Here is a 17652-nt window from a genome sequence, read left to right as displayed (position 1 = left end):
CAACAGCCAACAACGTCTCAAATAAATGTTCAAAGAGGACTTCAGTATCCTGCAATAATTAAATACCTGGGTTGCATGAAAAAGAGGAACAGCAACAATGTTACCATGTTGCAACAAGCATGTCTCCCTAGAATTCAGCCACTGAAAGGATATGCCTGCCCAGACAAAGGACAACCTGGTGTGCTTTGACTTGTTTATTCAACCGCTGAAGATTCCAAGCAAGAAAGTGCAACATAGTGGGCTAATTCCAGAGGTGCAACACCGATTATGCAAAGGCTCATAGCTAACATCGAAAATCAACGAGTCTCAAGCACCTCACCATAATTTCCCACAAATAATCTCACATTACACACACATAAATCACTTAACTAGTACACACTTAATGCCCCCCAACTAAACTGCCTGTGGAAAAACCTACCCTCCATGGTGCTTTGCTAACTGGTAATTTTTTACTGCCATCGGTCTTCAGTGTGAAGTACACGCATTTACACACAATGTCTGTGACTTCCTATTTTGCAGTCTACAACACCGATATAACTTAGGTAAATATTCAGAATGCTGCCTTTTGGTGGAATAAGCTGGGCTTTTAGTTTTAAGCAGGGACGTGTGAAATGCTACCGTGCATACAAGTGGTGAATCTCTGAGACATAGTACACACTCTTCCTCTGATGCAAAGAATATGCGGCACACAATCTTACACTACGCAGTGCAGATTATCCGTAGTCACCATGTTAACATGTAGTATACTCTATAGCACAGGTTTCCAAACTTTTCATGCTGGTGACACACTTTTTTGACATTCCTGCTTTAGTGACACGGTAATGCGAGCGAGCGTAGCGAGTGAGCCGGAATCACCACAGAGGTGTTCGGGGGGGTTTAAAAAATAGTGGGCAAATGGTGCATTTTCAATCAAAAGCAAGAAGGTTTAATAAAGCAATTGTGAATCTGTTTTTAACAAAGACAGTGACTGGCAAAACAGGGAGTAAGGTTAGGTTTGTGCCTGAAACAAGAATATAATCATGCACACATCGACACATGCCCCAGTGATTTACAGCACAAAAAGGGCACCCCCACAGCATATGGAGTGTTGGTTTTGGCAAACGTTTCTCCCTTCTTAAATACTAAAAAGAAACATGTGAATCAAATTAGAATAATTCCCAGTTAAAAAAAACAAGGCAGTACATTAGATCAACTGTCGGTTGGGTTGTGGAGTTTTGTTTCGCCACGTTATCAAAAGAAAACCTATTTCCTGTATTGGGCCAAATATTAAGTTGCTGGTGAGCTATTATATAATAATCAACTTTAAGCATGTTGGCCTTGTTTGTCATATTCTGTCTTTTTTTTTTTAGGTCCCGTCTAGGCTGAGCATGTGCTGTCTCGAACAGCATGTTTTCAATCTGTGGGCTTCAGCCCGCCCATTGCCTTACCACTTGTTTGCTCCATCGTGCTCTCATATCCGTCGTTCCCGTTAGTCCATAGCATAAAAGCGTCATGCTTCTTCCTGTGTTTGACCCTCCCCCTGAACATGGACCAAGTGCTTGCGTCCTTCCACTACTCCCGTTATAGGAGCTACTATTTTCTTTGTCTTTGAGCACTCCACACGAGTGCTGGTGTTTTCACTCACTCCATCTCCTCCCGCCCGCCCCAACCCTGTTGATTCGTTTTCTTTGTAGATCGGCTTTATTATTCACCTCACTCACCGAGCCAGCAAAATGATAAGTGATGTGTACTTACCCCTTTGAGCTCATCCACTTACGCACAGATCAAGAAAATAAATGGCCTTCCTGCTAGTTAGGAGCTTGGGCCTCAGTTTTCTAAATGCACCTGTTTTAACTAGCATATTAATAATTTCCTAAACACCGCTTCATGGTTCGTTGTAAAGGAAATGTACTATGTACCTATCTACTAACTTACACTGCAAAGATCTCTTGCCCTCGCTTTTCAGTATTAGGGCACACAGGTGAACTTCATCATTACTAAAATGAGCAATAGCTGCTACATAGCGTCAAGAGATGCACATGCATCTCTTGGCACTATGTAGTAGACCGGGCACAAGTTGAGGGTAGACTGAGTCTATCCACTCTTTTCACAGGGTGATCGCAGTCTACCCTGCTATGAGATTGGGCCCCACAGAAATATGGTAAACTTGTCTTGGTGCAATTTTTAGACACCGGGACACATTCAACAGTGCCTGCACATTGTTTGCTTTTGTTCCAAGCAGCAATGTACAGACGGGGAAGGGGCTTATCAGATTCCAGCTGGGCCTATAACAAAGGTCGAAGTTAAGGGGCCATCAGGTCTCCTTTTCTTGGAGTATCCAGGCTGGGAGCTATCAGGAGCCTCACATCTAAATGAAATGGAGGAGAAACAAAGGCACATAGCTTATCACATCACATCACACAAGAGGCAGGCATGCTTTTGACTTTGTTCAGTCCTTTTATATAAGAGATATGCATGTGTGTAGGAATGTCAGATTTGTTAGTCTGTCCCAGTATTTACACAAACAATTTAAATGCCACTATTTTGTTTTGTTTCTTTTACAGCGCTATAGTGCTACTAATCCCATTGTAGTGTCAGAGTGCTTTATACATACACATTATACATTGACAATAAATGATGTGTGTAAATCAAGGGAGTGTTACATAAGATGGGGAGAGTTACAAGGTGTAGGAGCCACATGTCCTTCTTGGCTCACTGTGCTATATTAGAAGAATTACAATGTATGAACTGCAAGTAACAAAAGGATCTCTGTGTTCAAAGCGCTAACTCACTTGCCCATTTACATACAATAAAAATCTGTCATCTGCGCGTTACATAATGTGCTTTCCAGGAGACCTATTAACCCTCAATGCTACTTTGATCCAAAACTGGGACTAGACAAAACACAAACCTCTCCAGCAAATAGTTATTTTACCATTATTATTATTCCCCGAGCTTTACTGAGCACACAAAGATCTCTGCCACAGGTGCCTTAACCCCATGATATTTTAAAATACAGACTTTGCAACCAGTTGAGTAGAACAGATTTACTGCCGCATTTCTCCTTGTTGCCAGTTTCTTTGTGGCAGGATTTAAAAAAATAAATACATGTTAAGGCCCTGATTTTGCATCGGGTTGCATAATTTTTTTGCACAACCCCGAAGCAAAATCTAATTTGTTAAATATTGTAATGAGCTCAAATGTACTTACGATAGACCTGCTAAACAAACATATAACTTTCATGTTTGGTTTCTTGTGCTACTGGCAGTGACTAATATTGATTTTTAGTTTTTGTTTTCAGCGGCAGTCATTAAAGCTGTGAGATAATTGAGAGGATTTGTTAAATAATTGATAGTTGTCATTTTGCTTTGTCGGGTTATTACCTGGTAAAAGTAATACAGTTGTTCAACTCATCGTTCAGTGGGAAAAGCCTGTTGTTTAGTTCAGCTTTTTGTAAACAGCAGTGTGCAGGGGTGAGAGTATTGCCTGAAACAGCTTGAAGCAGTAACTGCTAAAGAGCAGTGAACATGTTGCATTAGCCATGCGTTAGGGATTGTTTAATGACATGTCTTAACCAAAAGGGTTGGGGTGTTGGGTGTGTGTAAGTGAGAGAGGGACATGGAATAAGGTAGAAAAGGGCTGGTAAAAATGGCCCCATGGCCTGCGACCTCTTATTTAATTATCCTGATCAGGCCCGGCTCCAGGAATTTTTATTTGGGTGGGCCAAGGGTGCATTTGGGGGGGCCACTGCGGGATCGATTTGTCGCATATATGTCTAGGCAGGCCTGCTTCAGTGCCCTCCTTTATCTCTTCTTAGTCTTACAAGGCCCAGTAAAACGCACTCTTTTCCAAATCTCTTTCTAAATATTATCACTCTCAAAAAGTGTTTTTTCTATGAAATGTTCCTTTGATGGGAAAAGGAGGTTTCTGAGGTGGTAGTATCAGGCAACTGACACTACTCGGGCTCCCTCTGAGCGAGCCTTCAGGGAGAATCCCTCTTCATTACTACCTCCACCTGACCCCGGACTCTGCAACGCACTCCCTTACAGGCTTGATTATCCACTACTCCTCTCCAGTGCACCTTATCTCACAGCTGACCTTGGGCCCTAGCCCCATATCAGGCACCATCGGGCTCCACTTTCATTTTTCCCGGTAAAAACAATAGTAAAATCACCTTCAAACTTAAAACATTGAATAAAGCAGTAAATATAATTAGCACGCACTTTAAAGTATGTTCCACAGTAGCCTGTATGACCAGACTGCTAATTAAACAAAAACAGAAAGGCCATGACAGGGCCGGGTTTAGCGCTGATGCGAAAGTCTTTTTTGGCGCCACACTAATAACCTCTTTCTCCGTAAATACCTTTACTACCACCTTCCAACAGTGCCCCTCATCCCTCCATGGCCCCCCCATTGACCTCTTCCTCGGATTCCCTCACTGCCACACTCCACAAGTGCCCCTGATCTCCCCATAGCCCCTCCCCCTCGTGACCTCCTCCTCGGATTCCCTCACTGTCACCCTCCACCAGTGCCCCTCATCTCTCTGTAGCCCCTCCCCCTCATGACCTGCTCCTCAGACTCCCTCTCTACCACCCTCCACCAGTGCTCCTCGTCTCTCCCTAGCTCCCCCCCTCCACCCCATGACCTCTTCCTCGGATTCCCTCACTGCCGCCCTCCAACAGTGCCCCTCATTGCTCCATAGCCCCTCCCACCACCACCTCCTCCTCAGATTCCCTCGCTGCCACCCTCCAACAGTGCCCCTCATCTTTACGTAGACCCTCTCTCATATGCATTTCATTTGTTGTATAGCGCTACTCATGTCAGTGTAGTGTGTCAGTACTTTACACCACGCACACATTATACAGAGACAATGAGTCATACAAGTATGTAAATCAGTCTACAGGGAATGTCACATAAGCCAATGAGGATGACAAGGTGTATGAATCACGTCATACATGCTGGTGGGCAATATATTTTAAGAGGGTTTGGTGTGGGGAAACAACTTTAGGATTTAAAGAGTATTACATGGGGGTCAGCTTTACTGATAAAAATGTATATCTGCCCAAACATACTCATTTCAGCAACATTAGAATAATGAAAGACTGAGTAAGTTCTAACTATATCACAAAACAAAAATAAGCGAAGTTCTAACTACACCATTCATGTTTGTATGCAGCTCTTTGGTGACAGTTCATTGGTCACTGTCCTATGTTAGGATTGTAACTTCTGAACTGCAAGTAGCACAAGGATCTCTGTGACAAAGGCAGTAACCCACTGAGCTTCCACATAAAATACAGTTGATCTGCATTTAAAAACTACGGACAGACAAACGATTGCCCTCCAGCAGGATCATTAATCACCAGCGTTATCTGGGCATGTTGTGTTGTCTTATTTTATCCTGCATCGGTCATGATAATGATAAAAAAATTGTTTAAATGAAGCACGCACAAAGTATGTGTCCTGCTGGTCCTGTGCACATTTTAAATCGAAAAACAAATAGTGACAAATTCTCCTACCTACTTTATTAGTCAAACTGTGTCACAGCCTGGTGTGATAAACTGCTGCAGGGGTCGGGAAAGGTGACAGGAATAAACAAACTTCTTTTCTCCTGCACTGCATAGAAAAGGAAATATCCACGCAGCAGGACAGTCGGCAAAGGTTACCGGTGACAAACAAAGGATTTGTCCCTTTCGCCATGTGGAGATGGAGGGGTGAAAAAAAAAAACAAAGCCTCGTTAATGGTCTTGTAAAGACCTGTGAAGTACCCGGGTGCGGCTGCGATAATCTCAAAGCTGTCTGTGTGTGTGGGAAGCTGTCTCAGCCTGGGCGCGCGCACACACAGACAGCTCTTTGAGCTCAATTCCGTTGCGCCCCTGCCTTCAAGCCCTCACTGCGAGGGCCAAGGCTCCTGTTGCGCGACACACCCACGAAGGTCAGGCGACACAGTAACGTGTCGCGACACATACTTTGGAAAGCTCTGCTCTATAGAGTGAATGGCTAATTGCAATACTAAGCAACACAAGATGATGGACAGTGTGCTGATACTTTTCAAACACTCACAGATCTGGGTTAAACCCATCATTCTTTTGCTCACCATGCTACCACAGTTTGGACCCAGCCATATGCAAATCAGTCTTGATCCTTCTCCCCATGGCAACAGTTCAGTCTGAAATGCCAGGCCAGGTTCGCCTTAAGTTGGAAGGATATGCCTGGATGTAGGTCCTTTGCTCACTTTGCCACTGGATTCAAGCTAGCCTTAAATCTCAAATCGTACCAAGACGCATTCACGTTGCGAGAGTTACTCTGCTTTTCCAGACAACCATACACTTTGCGTAGTGCGCTGTTTAAAAGTTTATAAAGATTGAACTAGAGAGTTGCTGCAAACTGCTGGAGGTCAATTATGTATTACTTTGCAGAAATCTTTTGGGCCTGTTGTTACATTAGTCATAAGCTGCTGTCCTACCTAGTTAGGATAGAGAAATACTTGTGACATATTATGTTTGGTATATTTTATTCACAGGTTTGGATAGCAAGCAGAGTTGAATGCCAGGGTAACAGGCATGGTTTTGGTTGAGATGTTCCAGCTCATAAGGAAAGATTCAGTCTTCACTTCACCGAGGTCATCCTTATGGCATACTCCATGATACATGGAAGCGTGCACTTGAATGACGATTGCAAATGTTGTGGTTCCGTGTGGCTATGATTCTGGGAAAGAAAAAGAAAGGACTATGGGGAAAGCAGGTCTTATAATGTACTGATAGGCGGAAGGGGAGATGATGTCATAGTGCAGATCATGGGATTAAGTACTGATATGTTTAGTGCAACACGATTGACCGCTGTCTGTTTTGTGCAATAAACTCAGAAGCATAATCCTCGCCCGTGTCCCTAATAGAATTGAAAATTCTTGATGTGATTCTATAAACCTTTTTATCCACACCCCTCCAAGAGAAGATCTAACACTCCACTTTCACGCCAGGAATGTCTTCTTAGCATCAGCACAGCACAATCTCAACTCACTTAGTAGTTTTTAGGGGTGTGTATCTAACTGAAAGACTGTTGGTGTGTGTGTATATATATATTATACACACACTAACAGTCTCATCTCTTCTTCCATTGGTCTGTTGTTTCATTCACATCCCCCCTCCAAATACCACATGGGCAATAGGTCACCCTACTTCAGAAATAAGATAACCTTATTCACAGTAATGGCATTCTGCTCTTTCACAAAGAGCACATATGCACACAAAGCAGCCTCCTTCGGTACTGGTGCCTACAATGGAATGAGTGCTTTTTTGCGTTCACAAAAATAATTTTGTTTTTTGCCAATACTTTTTTTATACTGTTGATGGCCCCGCAGCACCCAGACAAAGTTTTACAAAACCCATGCCAAAACGAGCATTAACAAAGCTACAAGGCATGCAGTGGTGCAGGACCCATTGGATTTACCAATGCTTCTGATTTTGTTACATGTGTAGGTTACCATTTCTTCCATTTGGTACTTTTTTGTTGCTTTATGAAGAGAAATGCAGAAAGTAAAATGAATCAAAATAAAATACAACAATAGATTGGACTCTAACCACAGTTTAAGTACTTCTTCTCTATGTGTGACCGTTATATTGCATTAATGTGCCTCAAAACAAACTAAAAACAAGCATTGGCATAGCCAATAGGTCTCACCCTTTGGGACCTTTTAAGTGTTTAGCCATGCAACGGTTGATGTAATTGCACCAAGGATATCGTGCTGCATAACTAAATACTTATAAGGTCCCAAAAGCGTTTTGCTATGCCAATGCTTGTTTTCGTACTTAGCATTGGATCACTTTGTCTTCATTTGTAGTTACACATCGATCATAGTTCTGCATGGAGACCTTTTGCAGGCATGTGAACCAGGGTTTTCTTTTCTTGTCTCTCGTCATGTAGTCATGTTCACTCACATGACAGCCGTCATTAGTCATCTGTGTGACATTCTTTGAGGCCTGTAGCATTCTCTCTGCCTTGTATGGTATATGGTAGTTTCAGATGTGGGTCTGTGAGATTCTGGTTAAAGCTTGGGCGATGCATGTTGGTAAGTCAGTAACCACATCTGAGGGTGTATTGCAGTGTGGTGGAGCAGGAGCCCTGCAGAAAATCAGCATGGACCCTGGTTCTCTAGACCTGCTGTTTCCACGCCTTATTTACAGTTTGTTGAACTACTAGGTTTCCTATTGTCGGAGCCTCTGCTGGCTCTGCTTTTAGAAAAATTTGACCTGGCGGACACTACAGAGCTGCCAGATCAGTAGTTCAGAAGGCCAGCCCTATGTAAGATTGGATTTCAAATGCAGATTTTTTCCCAGCTCAGGAGCACCAAGTGAAGCCTGCTACTCCTCGCCATTAAAAGCGCGGGTGCTGCGATTATAGCTAAAGTAAAGAAATAGATGTTTTTTTCTATTTCTTTACTTATGCAGCAATCTCGGCACCGGCGCTTTACTCATGGTTAAAGGTAAAGCACCGGTGCCGCGATTGTAGCAAAAGTAAAGACGTAAAAGTAACACGACAACGGGAGGTGGCAGGAAAGGCAATAAAAACACGCATTTAAGGGTGCCCGCGATGCACTTTGGTGACGCGATCTGTGGAGGGGGGGGGGAAGTGAAAGTAATGGCTATGGCGAGCGATGCGGGAAGAGATAAGAAAGGCAGATGGCGGCTGCGCGCGTGCCCGCGCACGCAAGCTGGAGGCGAGCAAAAGCCTCTGGTGGCACTTTTAAACGCCACTTACTAAATGTCTCGAAGAGTCGCAGGCGAGACCTAAAAAGGGTGAAGGAGAGTGGCTTTCTCCTATATCACACGGAGCACATTGTTTTTATGAATCTGCACGAACAATAATATTCTCGGCCAGGTGAATAAAAAAAGCAAGCGAGAACAAATTCATACCAACGGTGTAAAAGCAACAGTATAATTGTCAGCATACAAAATTTGGCTGGGAAAAAAAACTGGACTGAATGAAGAGGTCTTTTATGACAAGGGGTCTGGCTGGCAATTCTACATCTAGCGATGTAAAGTTTTCACGAGTTAAATGTGGTTCTAGCATATAACATCTCTTTTCTTCCAACTCTGACACTTATAACTTTGCAATTATAATGGTAAAACAACATTAAACTACCACGGTGAAATGTAAGTATAATAAAACAAAGTGAGAATGATGGACCCATGACAACTTTAACAGAGATGGTCAGTAACAACAGAAGCACAAACAGCAGAGAAAAGAAGTGTCGGTGCAATCCCAGTGACAGGAGCGGAGTTCCAGTTCCTTGGAGATGTCAGATTCTTCCAGTTAACATTCTAGTAGTTGATAAAGCCAGTGTTCTATAAAAATTAGGACTACAACTAATAGATACAAGAGGGAGAAAAAAACTAAATTCGAGCTGGAAGCTAACATATGGGCAGCTAGTCTGGGCTCCAAAGTTAGGAACTGCCAGCGATGCAGTGCGCAATGTCCAGGACCAGGCTCACCTTCCTGCAACAACCAGCCTTTGCTCAGCCTCAGTAAACTGACACTGGCTTAGGCCTTTCACTTAAGGCCACACCTCCAACTGAGGTCTGCACCGTAGACACCACGGTCACAGCAGCAGATAGGGCAGTGCACGCGCAGCATGATCTCCCCTGCACGCAAACACTCAGGACCCACTCCAGGCCCCAAGTCCAGTTCTCTCATTCACACAGCAAGATAGGGAGGGGACAAATAAGCTCTGGAATATGTAGCTGCGGGTGCCCCATCAGTCTGGCACCCACTGTGGTCCCAGCGCGCGAACCCTCTTAAGCCCAATAGATTTACATACGCGGAAGAAGCCCGCGTCCATCTTGCTTCTCTCGGAGAGCTCTCGAGGTCCCACAATGCAGCGCGAACGGGAGTAGGAAGCCCCAACTCAACAGAACGTGGGGCAGTGGAGACGGGTAGAAATGGGACTAGAAATGGGACTGATCCTGGGGTCCCAGTCTCCCCAGGAAAAGCAGAGAAAGACGATACCGGAAGACTCCAATGAAAGCGGCAAAGTCGAACGAGAATCTGAGTGGATAAAGTGAGCAGCGGCTCAAAATATACTGCGTTATATTATCCTATAAATATGTGAAAATTGTGTATTTTGAGCTGAACCTTAAATAATTACTCCAACGACATTTAATCAGAATTTATATACTTTGAGCATGTCCTTTATCAAACGTAACCCATACCCCCATGAAGTCTGGTGTGTTCTTTTATTCTTTATTTATAGTTAAGTGCGTGTTTTGCATGTGCTCTTATTTTCATTTGTATTTGATGGCATAAGCTTATGTTTTCATTTATAAACCTACTTCCATTACACCCGTCTACATATATCATGTTCTGGATCGTCGTGACAGTAGAAAAGGTGGGGCCGGCATCGGACCCGCCGATAATATGGCGGTTCTGCCAGCCCCCGACGACCAGTGGGGGCGGGCCTGTCGCGCACAGCAGTGACGCGACAGGCACGCCTCCTCATTCATTGGCGGGCCGGGTCGTGACCCGGAAGTGAAAGGAATCACTTCCGGGTCACGCATGTGGCCAGCCCCCCCTCTGGGGGGCTAGTAGTGGCCATAAAAGGCTGGGGAGCAGAGGAATCTTCCTCTTTGCCTTCCGCGCTCCCCAGCCTGTAGTGCGACCTCGCTAGGAGGTCGTAATTTAATATTTGTTTTTCTCTTGCAGGTCCTTAAGAGTACAGCTCGGTGACGGCGATCGTGCGAAGGCGAACACAGGACGGTCGGGGACGCTCCGGAAGGCGAGTTGATAGTGGGGAGCAGAGGTAGTGTGGCAGAAGGAAAGAAGTCCCTGTGGCCGAATCGGAGGAAAGAGTTTATCGATCCGATCCCGTGGAGAGTGGAGCTGGAAGCGTGTGCGGCGGTGCCCCAACCCAGGTATTCGTGCGCGGTAGCAGATAGCGCTCACCCGCACGTTGGTAGAACGCGCACTAAATGAGGAGTGCCCGGTAGTGTGTGTTGCACTGCTGTGAGGGTACGCCTAATATTCAGCCCGTACAGGCCGGTTTTTGGTATTGAAAGGCAGCCCCCAGCGCGTTTAGCGTGCAGCTGTAGGCGGGAGGGTAGTGTAATCTCCGGTGCGCCCGATCTCGTTCGGGCAGGTTTAAGATTGAAACCAGCTGTCAAGATTAAGACTGTTACAACAAACAAATGATGGACGGAATGCTGACAATGCAGACATTCTCCCCCAGTCAAGAGATCTGGGTTATATCCATCGTTCTTTTGCCCACTACGCCACCCCAGTTCAGACATGGCCATATGCAAATCAGTCTTGACCCTGTGCCTCATGGGAACAGTCCAGCCCGAACTGCCAAGCCATGTCTTCCCTGGACCGGAAATCGGCATCCTAGGACCGGTTTCTGGCTATCAGCCGTCATCAGCCAGGATAGCTTGACTCCAGTGGCGTAGTGAGCACGGGTCCCACGTCTGGGAATACCCATCCCACTTAGGGCGAAAAGCGTTACAACAAACAAATGATGGACGGAATGCTGACAATGCAGACATTCTCCCCCAGTCAAGAGATCTGGGTTAAATCCATCGTTCTTTTGCCCACTATGCCACCCCAGTTCAGACATGGCCATATGCAAATCAGTCTTGACCCTGTGCCTCATGGGAACAGTCCAGCCCGAACTGCCAAGCCATGTCTTCCCTGGACCGGAATCAAGCATCCTAGGACCGGTTTCTGGCTATCAGCCGTCATCAGCCAGGATAGCTTGACTCCAGTGGCGTAGTGAGCACGGGTCCCACGCCTGGGAATACCCATCCCACTTAGGGCGAAAAGTGTTACAACAAACAAATGATGGACGGAATGCTGACAATGCAGACATTCTCCCCCAGTCAAGAGATCTGGGTTAAATCCATCTTTCTTTTGCCCACTACGCCACCCCAGTACAGACATGGCCATATGAAAATCAGTCTTGACCCTGTGCCTCATGGGAACAGTCCAGCCCGAACTGCCAAGCCATGTCTTCCCTGGACCGGAATCCAGCATCCTAGGACCGGTTTCTGGCTATTAGCCGTCATCAGCCAGGATAGCTTGACTCCAGTGGCGTAGTGAGCACGGGTCCCACGTCTGGGAATACCCATCCCACTTAGGGCGAAAAGCGTTACAACAATCAAATGATGGACGGAATGCTGACAATGCAGACATTCTCCCCCAGTCAAGAGATCTGGGTTAAATCCATCGTTCTTTTGCCCACTACGCCACCCCAGTTCAGACATGGCCATATGCAAATCAGTCTTGACCCTGTGCCTCATGGGAAGAGTCCAGCCCGAACTGCCAAGCCATGTCTTCCCTGGACCGGAATCAAGCATCCTAGGACCGGTTTCTGGCTATCAGCCGTCATCAGCCAGGATAGCTTGACTCCAGTGGCGTAGTGAGCACGGGTCCCACGTCTGGGAATACCCATCCCACTTAGGGCGAAAAGCGTTACAACAAACAAATGATGGACGGAATGCTGACAATGCAGACATTCTCCCCCAGTCAAGAGATCTGGGTTAAATCCATCGTTCTTTTGCCCACTACGCCACCCCAGTTCAGACATGACCATATGCAAATCAGTCTTGACCCTGTGCCTCATGGGAACAGTCCAGCCCGAACTGCCAAGCCATGTCTTCCCTGGACCGGAATCAAGCATCCTAGGACCGGTTTCTGGCTATCGGCCGTCATCAGCCAGGATAGCTTGACTCCAGTGGCGTAGTGAGCACGGGTCCCACGTCTGGGAATACCCACCCCACTTAGGGCGAAAAGCGTTACAACAAACAAATGATGGACGGAATGCTGACAATGCAGACATTCTCCCCCAGTCAAGAGATCTGGGTTAAATCCATCGTTCTTTTGCCCACTACGCCACCCCAGTTCAGACATGGCCATATGCAAATCAGTCTTGACCCTGTGCCTCATGGGAACAGTCCAGCCCGAACTGCCAAGCCATGTCTTCCCTGGACCGGAATCCAGCATCCTAGGACCGGTTTCTGGCTATCAGCCGTCATCAGCCAGGATAGCTTGACTCCAGTGGCGTAGTGAGCACGGGTCCCACGTCTGGGAATACCCATCCCACTTAGGGCGAAAAGTGTTACAACAAACAAATGATGGACGGAATGCTGACAATGCAGACATTCTCCCCCAGTCAAGAGATCTGGGTTAAATCCATCTTTCTTTTGCCCACTACGCCACCCCAGTACAGACATGGCCATATGAAAATCAGTCTTGACCCTGTGCCTCATGGGAACAGTCCAGCCCGAACTGCCAAGCCATGTCTTCCCTGGACCGGAATCCAGCATCCTAGGACCGGTTTCTGGCTATTAGCCGTCATCAGCCAGGATAGCTTGACTCCAGTGGCGTAGTGAGCACGGGTCCCACGTCTGGGAATACCCATCCCACTTAGGGCGAAAAGCGTTACAACAATCAAATGATGGACGGAATGCTGACAATGCAGACATTCTCCCCCAGTCAAGAGATCTGGGTTAAATCCATCGTTCTTTTGCCCACTACGCCACCCCAGTTCAGACATGGCCATATGCAAATCAGTCTTGACCCTGTGCCTCATGGGAAGAGTCCAGCCCGAACTGCCAAGCCATGTCTTCCCTGGACCGGAATCAAGCATCCTAGGACCGGTTTCTGGCTATCAGCCGTCATCAGCCAGGATAGCTTGACTCCAGTGGCGTAGTGAGCACGGGTCCCACGTCTGGGAATACCCATCCCACTTAGGGCGAAAAGCGTTACAACAAACAAATGATGGACGGAATGCTGACAATGCAGACATTCTCCCCCAGTCAAGAGATCTGGGTTAAATCCATCGTTCTTTTGCCCACTACGCCACCCCAGTTCAGACATGGCCATATGCAAATCAGTCTTGACCCTGTGCCTCATGGGAACAGTCCAGCCCGAACTGCCAAGCCATGTCTTCCCTGGACCGGAATCAAGCATCCTAGGACCGGTTTCTGGCTATCGGCCGTCATCAGCCAGGATAGCTTGACTCCAGTGGCGTAGTGAGCACGGGTCCCACGTCTGGGAATACCCACCCCACTTAGGGCGAAAAGCGTTACAACAAACAAATGATGGACGGAATGCTGACAATGCAGACATTCTCCCCCAGTCAAGAGATCTGGGTTAAATCCATCGTTCTTTTGCCCACTACGCCACCCCAGTTCAGACATGGCCATATGCAAATCAGTCTTGACCCTGTGCCTCATGGGAACAGTCCAGCCCAAACTGCCAAGCCATGTCTTCCCTTGACCGGAATCAAGCATCCTAGGACCGGTTTCTGGCTATCAGCCGTCATCAGCCAGGATAGCTTGACTCCAGTGGCGTAGTGAGCACGGGTCCCACGTCTGGGAATACCCATCCCACTTAGGGCGAAAAGCGTTACAACAAACAAATGATGGACGGAATGCTGACAATGCAGACATTCTCCCCCAGTCAAGAGATCTGGGTTAAATCCATCGTTCTTTTGCCCACTACGCCACCCCAGTTCAGACATGGCCATATGCAAATCAGTCTTGACCCTGTGCCTCATGGGAACAGTCCAGCCCGAACTGCCAAGCCATGTCTTCCCTGGACCGGAATCAAGCATCCTAGGACCGGTTTCTGGCTATCAGCCGTCATCAGCCAGGATAGCTTGACTCCAGTGGCGTAGTGAGCACGGGTCCCACGTCTGGGAATACCCATCCAACTTAGGGCGAAAAGCGTTACAACAAACAAATGATGGACAGAATGCTGACAATGCAGACATTCTCCCCCAGTCAAGAGATCTGGGTTAAATCCATCGTTCTTTTGCCCACTACGCCACCCCAGTTCAGACATGGCCATATGCAAATCAGTCTTGACCCTGTGCCTCATGGGAACAGTCCAGCCCGAACTGCCAAGCCATGTCTTCCCTGGACCGGAATCAAGCATCCTAGGACCGGTTTCTGGCTATCAGCCATCATCAGCCAGGATAGCTTGACTCCAGTGGCGTAGTGAGCACGGGTCCCACGTCTGGGAATACCCATCCCACTTAGGGCGAAAAGTGTTACAACAAACAAATGATGGACGGAATGCTGACAATGCAGACATTCTCCCCCAGTCAAGAGATCTGGGTTAAATCCATCTTTCTTTTGCCCACTACGCCACCCCAGTACAGACATGGCCATATGCAAATCAGTCTTGACCCTGTGCCTCATGGGAACAGTCCAGACCGAACTGCCAAGCCATGTCTTCCCTGGACCGGAATCTAGCATCCTAGGACCGGTTTCTGGCTATTAGCCGTCATCAGCCAGGATAGCTTGACTCCAGTGGCGTAGTGAGCACGGGTCCCACGTCTGGGAATACCCATCCCACTTAGGGCGAAAAGCGTTACAACAAACAAATGATGGACGGAATGCTGACAATGCAGACATTCTCCCCAGTCAAGAGATCTGGGTTAAATCCATCGTTCTTTTGCCCACTACGCCACCCCAGTTCAGACATGGCCATATGCAAATCAGTCTTGACCCTGTGCCTCATGGGAACAGTCCAGCCCGAACTGCCAAGCCATGTCTTCCCTGGACCGGAATCTAGCATCCTAGGACCGGTTTCTGGCTATTAGCCGTCATCAGCCAGGATAGCTTGACTCCAGTGGCGTAGTGAGCACGGGTCCCACGTCTGGGAATACCTATCCCACTTAGGGCGAAAAGCGTTACAACAAACAAATGATGGACGGAATGCTGACAATGCAGACATTCTCCCCCAGTCAAGAGATCTGGGTTAAATCCATCGTTCTTTTGCCCACTACGCTACCCCAGTTCAGACATGGCCATATGCAAATCAGTCTTGACCCTGTGCATCATGGGAACAGTCCAGCCCGAACTGCCAAGGCATGTCTTCCCTGGACCGGAATCAAGCATCCTAGGACCGGTTTCTGGCTATCAGCCGTCATCAGCCAGGATAGCTTGACTCCCGTGGCGTAGTGAGCACGGGTCCCACGTCTGGGAATACCCATCCCACTTAGGGCGAAAAGCGTTACAACAAACAAATGATGGACGGAATGCTGACAATGCAGACATTCTCCCCCAGTCAAGAGATCTGGGTTAAATCCATCGTTCTTTTGCCCACTACGCCACCCCAGTTCAGACATGGCCATATGCAAATCAGTCTTGACCCTGTGCCTCATGGGAACAGTCCATCCCAAACTGCCAAGCCATGTCTTCCCTGGACCGGAATCAAGCATTCTAGGACCGGTTTCTGGCTATCAGCCGTCATCAGCCAGGATAGCTTGACTCCAGTGGCGTAGTGAGCACGGGTCCCACGTCTGGGAATACCCATCTCACTTAGGGCGAAAAGCGTTACAACAAACAAATGATGGATGGAATGCTGACAATGCAGACATTCTCCCCCAGTCAAGAGATCTGGGTTAAATACATCGTTCTTTTGCCCACTACGCCACCCCAGTTCAGACATGGCCATATGCAAATCAGTCTTGACCCTGTGCCTCATGGGAACAGTCCAGCCCGAACTGCCAAGCCATGTCTTCCCTGGACCAGAATCAAGCATCCTAGGACCGGTTTCTGGCTATCAGCCGTCATCAGCCAGGGTAGCTTGACTCCAGTGGCGTAGTGAGCACGGGTCCCATGTCTGGAAATACCCATCCCACTTAGGGCGAAAAGCGTTACAACAAACAAATGATGGACGGAATGCTGACAATGCAGACATTCTCCCCCAGTCAAGAGATCTGGGTTAAATCCATCGTTCTTTTGCCCACTACGCCACCCCAGTTCAGACATGGCCATATGCAAATCAGTCTTGACCCTGTGCCTCATGGAAACAGTCCAGCCCGAACTGCCAAGCCATGTCTTCCCTGGACCGGAATCAAGCATCCTAGGACCGGTTTCTGGCTATCAGCCGTCATCAGCCAGGATAGCTTGACTCCAGTGGCGTAGTGAGTACGGGTCCCACGTCTGGGAATACCCATCCCACTTAGGGCGAAAAGCGTTACAACAAACAAATGATGGACGGAATGCTGACAATGCAGACATTCTCCCCCAGTCAAGAGATCTGGGTTAAATCCATCGTTCTTTTGCCCACTACGCCACCCCAGTTCAGACATGGCCATATGCAAATCAGTCTTGACCCTGTGCCTCATGGGAACAGTCCAGCCCGAACTGCCAAGCCATGTCTTCCCTGGACCGGAATCAAGCATCCTAGGACCGGTTTCTGGCTATCAGCCAGGATAGCTTGACTCCAGTGGCGTAGTGAGCACGGGTCCCACGTCTGGGAATACCCATCCCACTTAGGGCGAAAAGCGTTACAACAAACAAATGATGGACGGAATGCTGACAATACAGACATTCTCCCCCAGTCAAGAGATCTGGGTTAAATCCATCGTTCTTTTGCCCACTACGCCACCCCAGTTCAGACATGGCCATATGCAAATCAGTCTTGACCCTGTGCCTCATGGGAACAGTCCAGCCCAAACTGCCAAGCCATGTCTTCCCTGGACCGGAATCAAGCATCCTAGAACCGGTTTCTGGCTATCAGCCGTCATCAGCCAGGATAGCTTGACTCCAGTGGCGTAGTGAGCACGGGTCCCACGTCTGGGAATACCCATCCCACTTAGGGCGAAAAGCGTTACAACAAACAAATGATGGACGGAATGCTGACAATGCAGACATTCTCCCCCAGTCAAGA

The 17652-nt window shown here is 47.5% G+C and overlaps 1 protein-coding gene across 6 annotated transcripts in view; it reads right to left on the bottom strand.

The window, feature by feature from the left end:
• LOC146857231 (uncharacterized) overlaps positions 1–9872 on the bottom strand; it is a 479140-nt gene extending 469268 nt beyond the window's left edge. For all 6 annotated transcript variants that reach the window (XR_014979879.1, XM_085647722.1, XM_085647720.1 and 3 more), the window contains exon 1: positions 9794–9872. Coding sequence is in view for 5 of the 6 variants with exons in the window: in XM_085647722.1 (XP_085503848.1) it covers positions 9794–9814 (21 nt within the window). In the remaining variant the exon portion in view is untranslated. The remainder of the gene's footprint in view (positions 1–9793) is intronic.
• Between the last annotated feature and the right edge of the window lie 7780 nt (positions 9873–17652).

This window comes from Triturus cristatus, chromosome 3_2, assembly GCF_964204655.1.
Source record: "Triturus cristatus chromosome 3_2, aTriCri1.1, whole genome shotgun sequence".
NCBI lineage: Eukaryota > Metazoa > Chordata > Amphibia > Caudata > Salamandridae > Triturus > Triturus cristatus.
The sequence above is the reverse complement of the archived record's forward strand: the minus strand, read 5'-3'. Positions and strand labels throughout refer to the sequence as shown.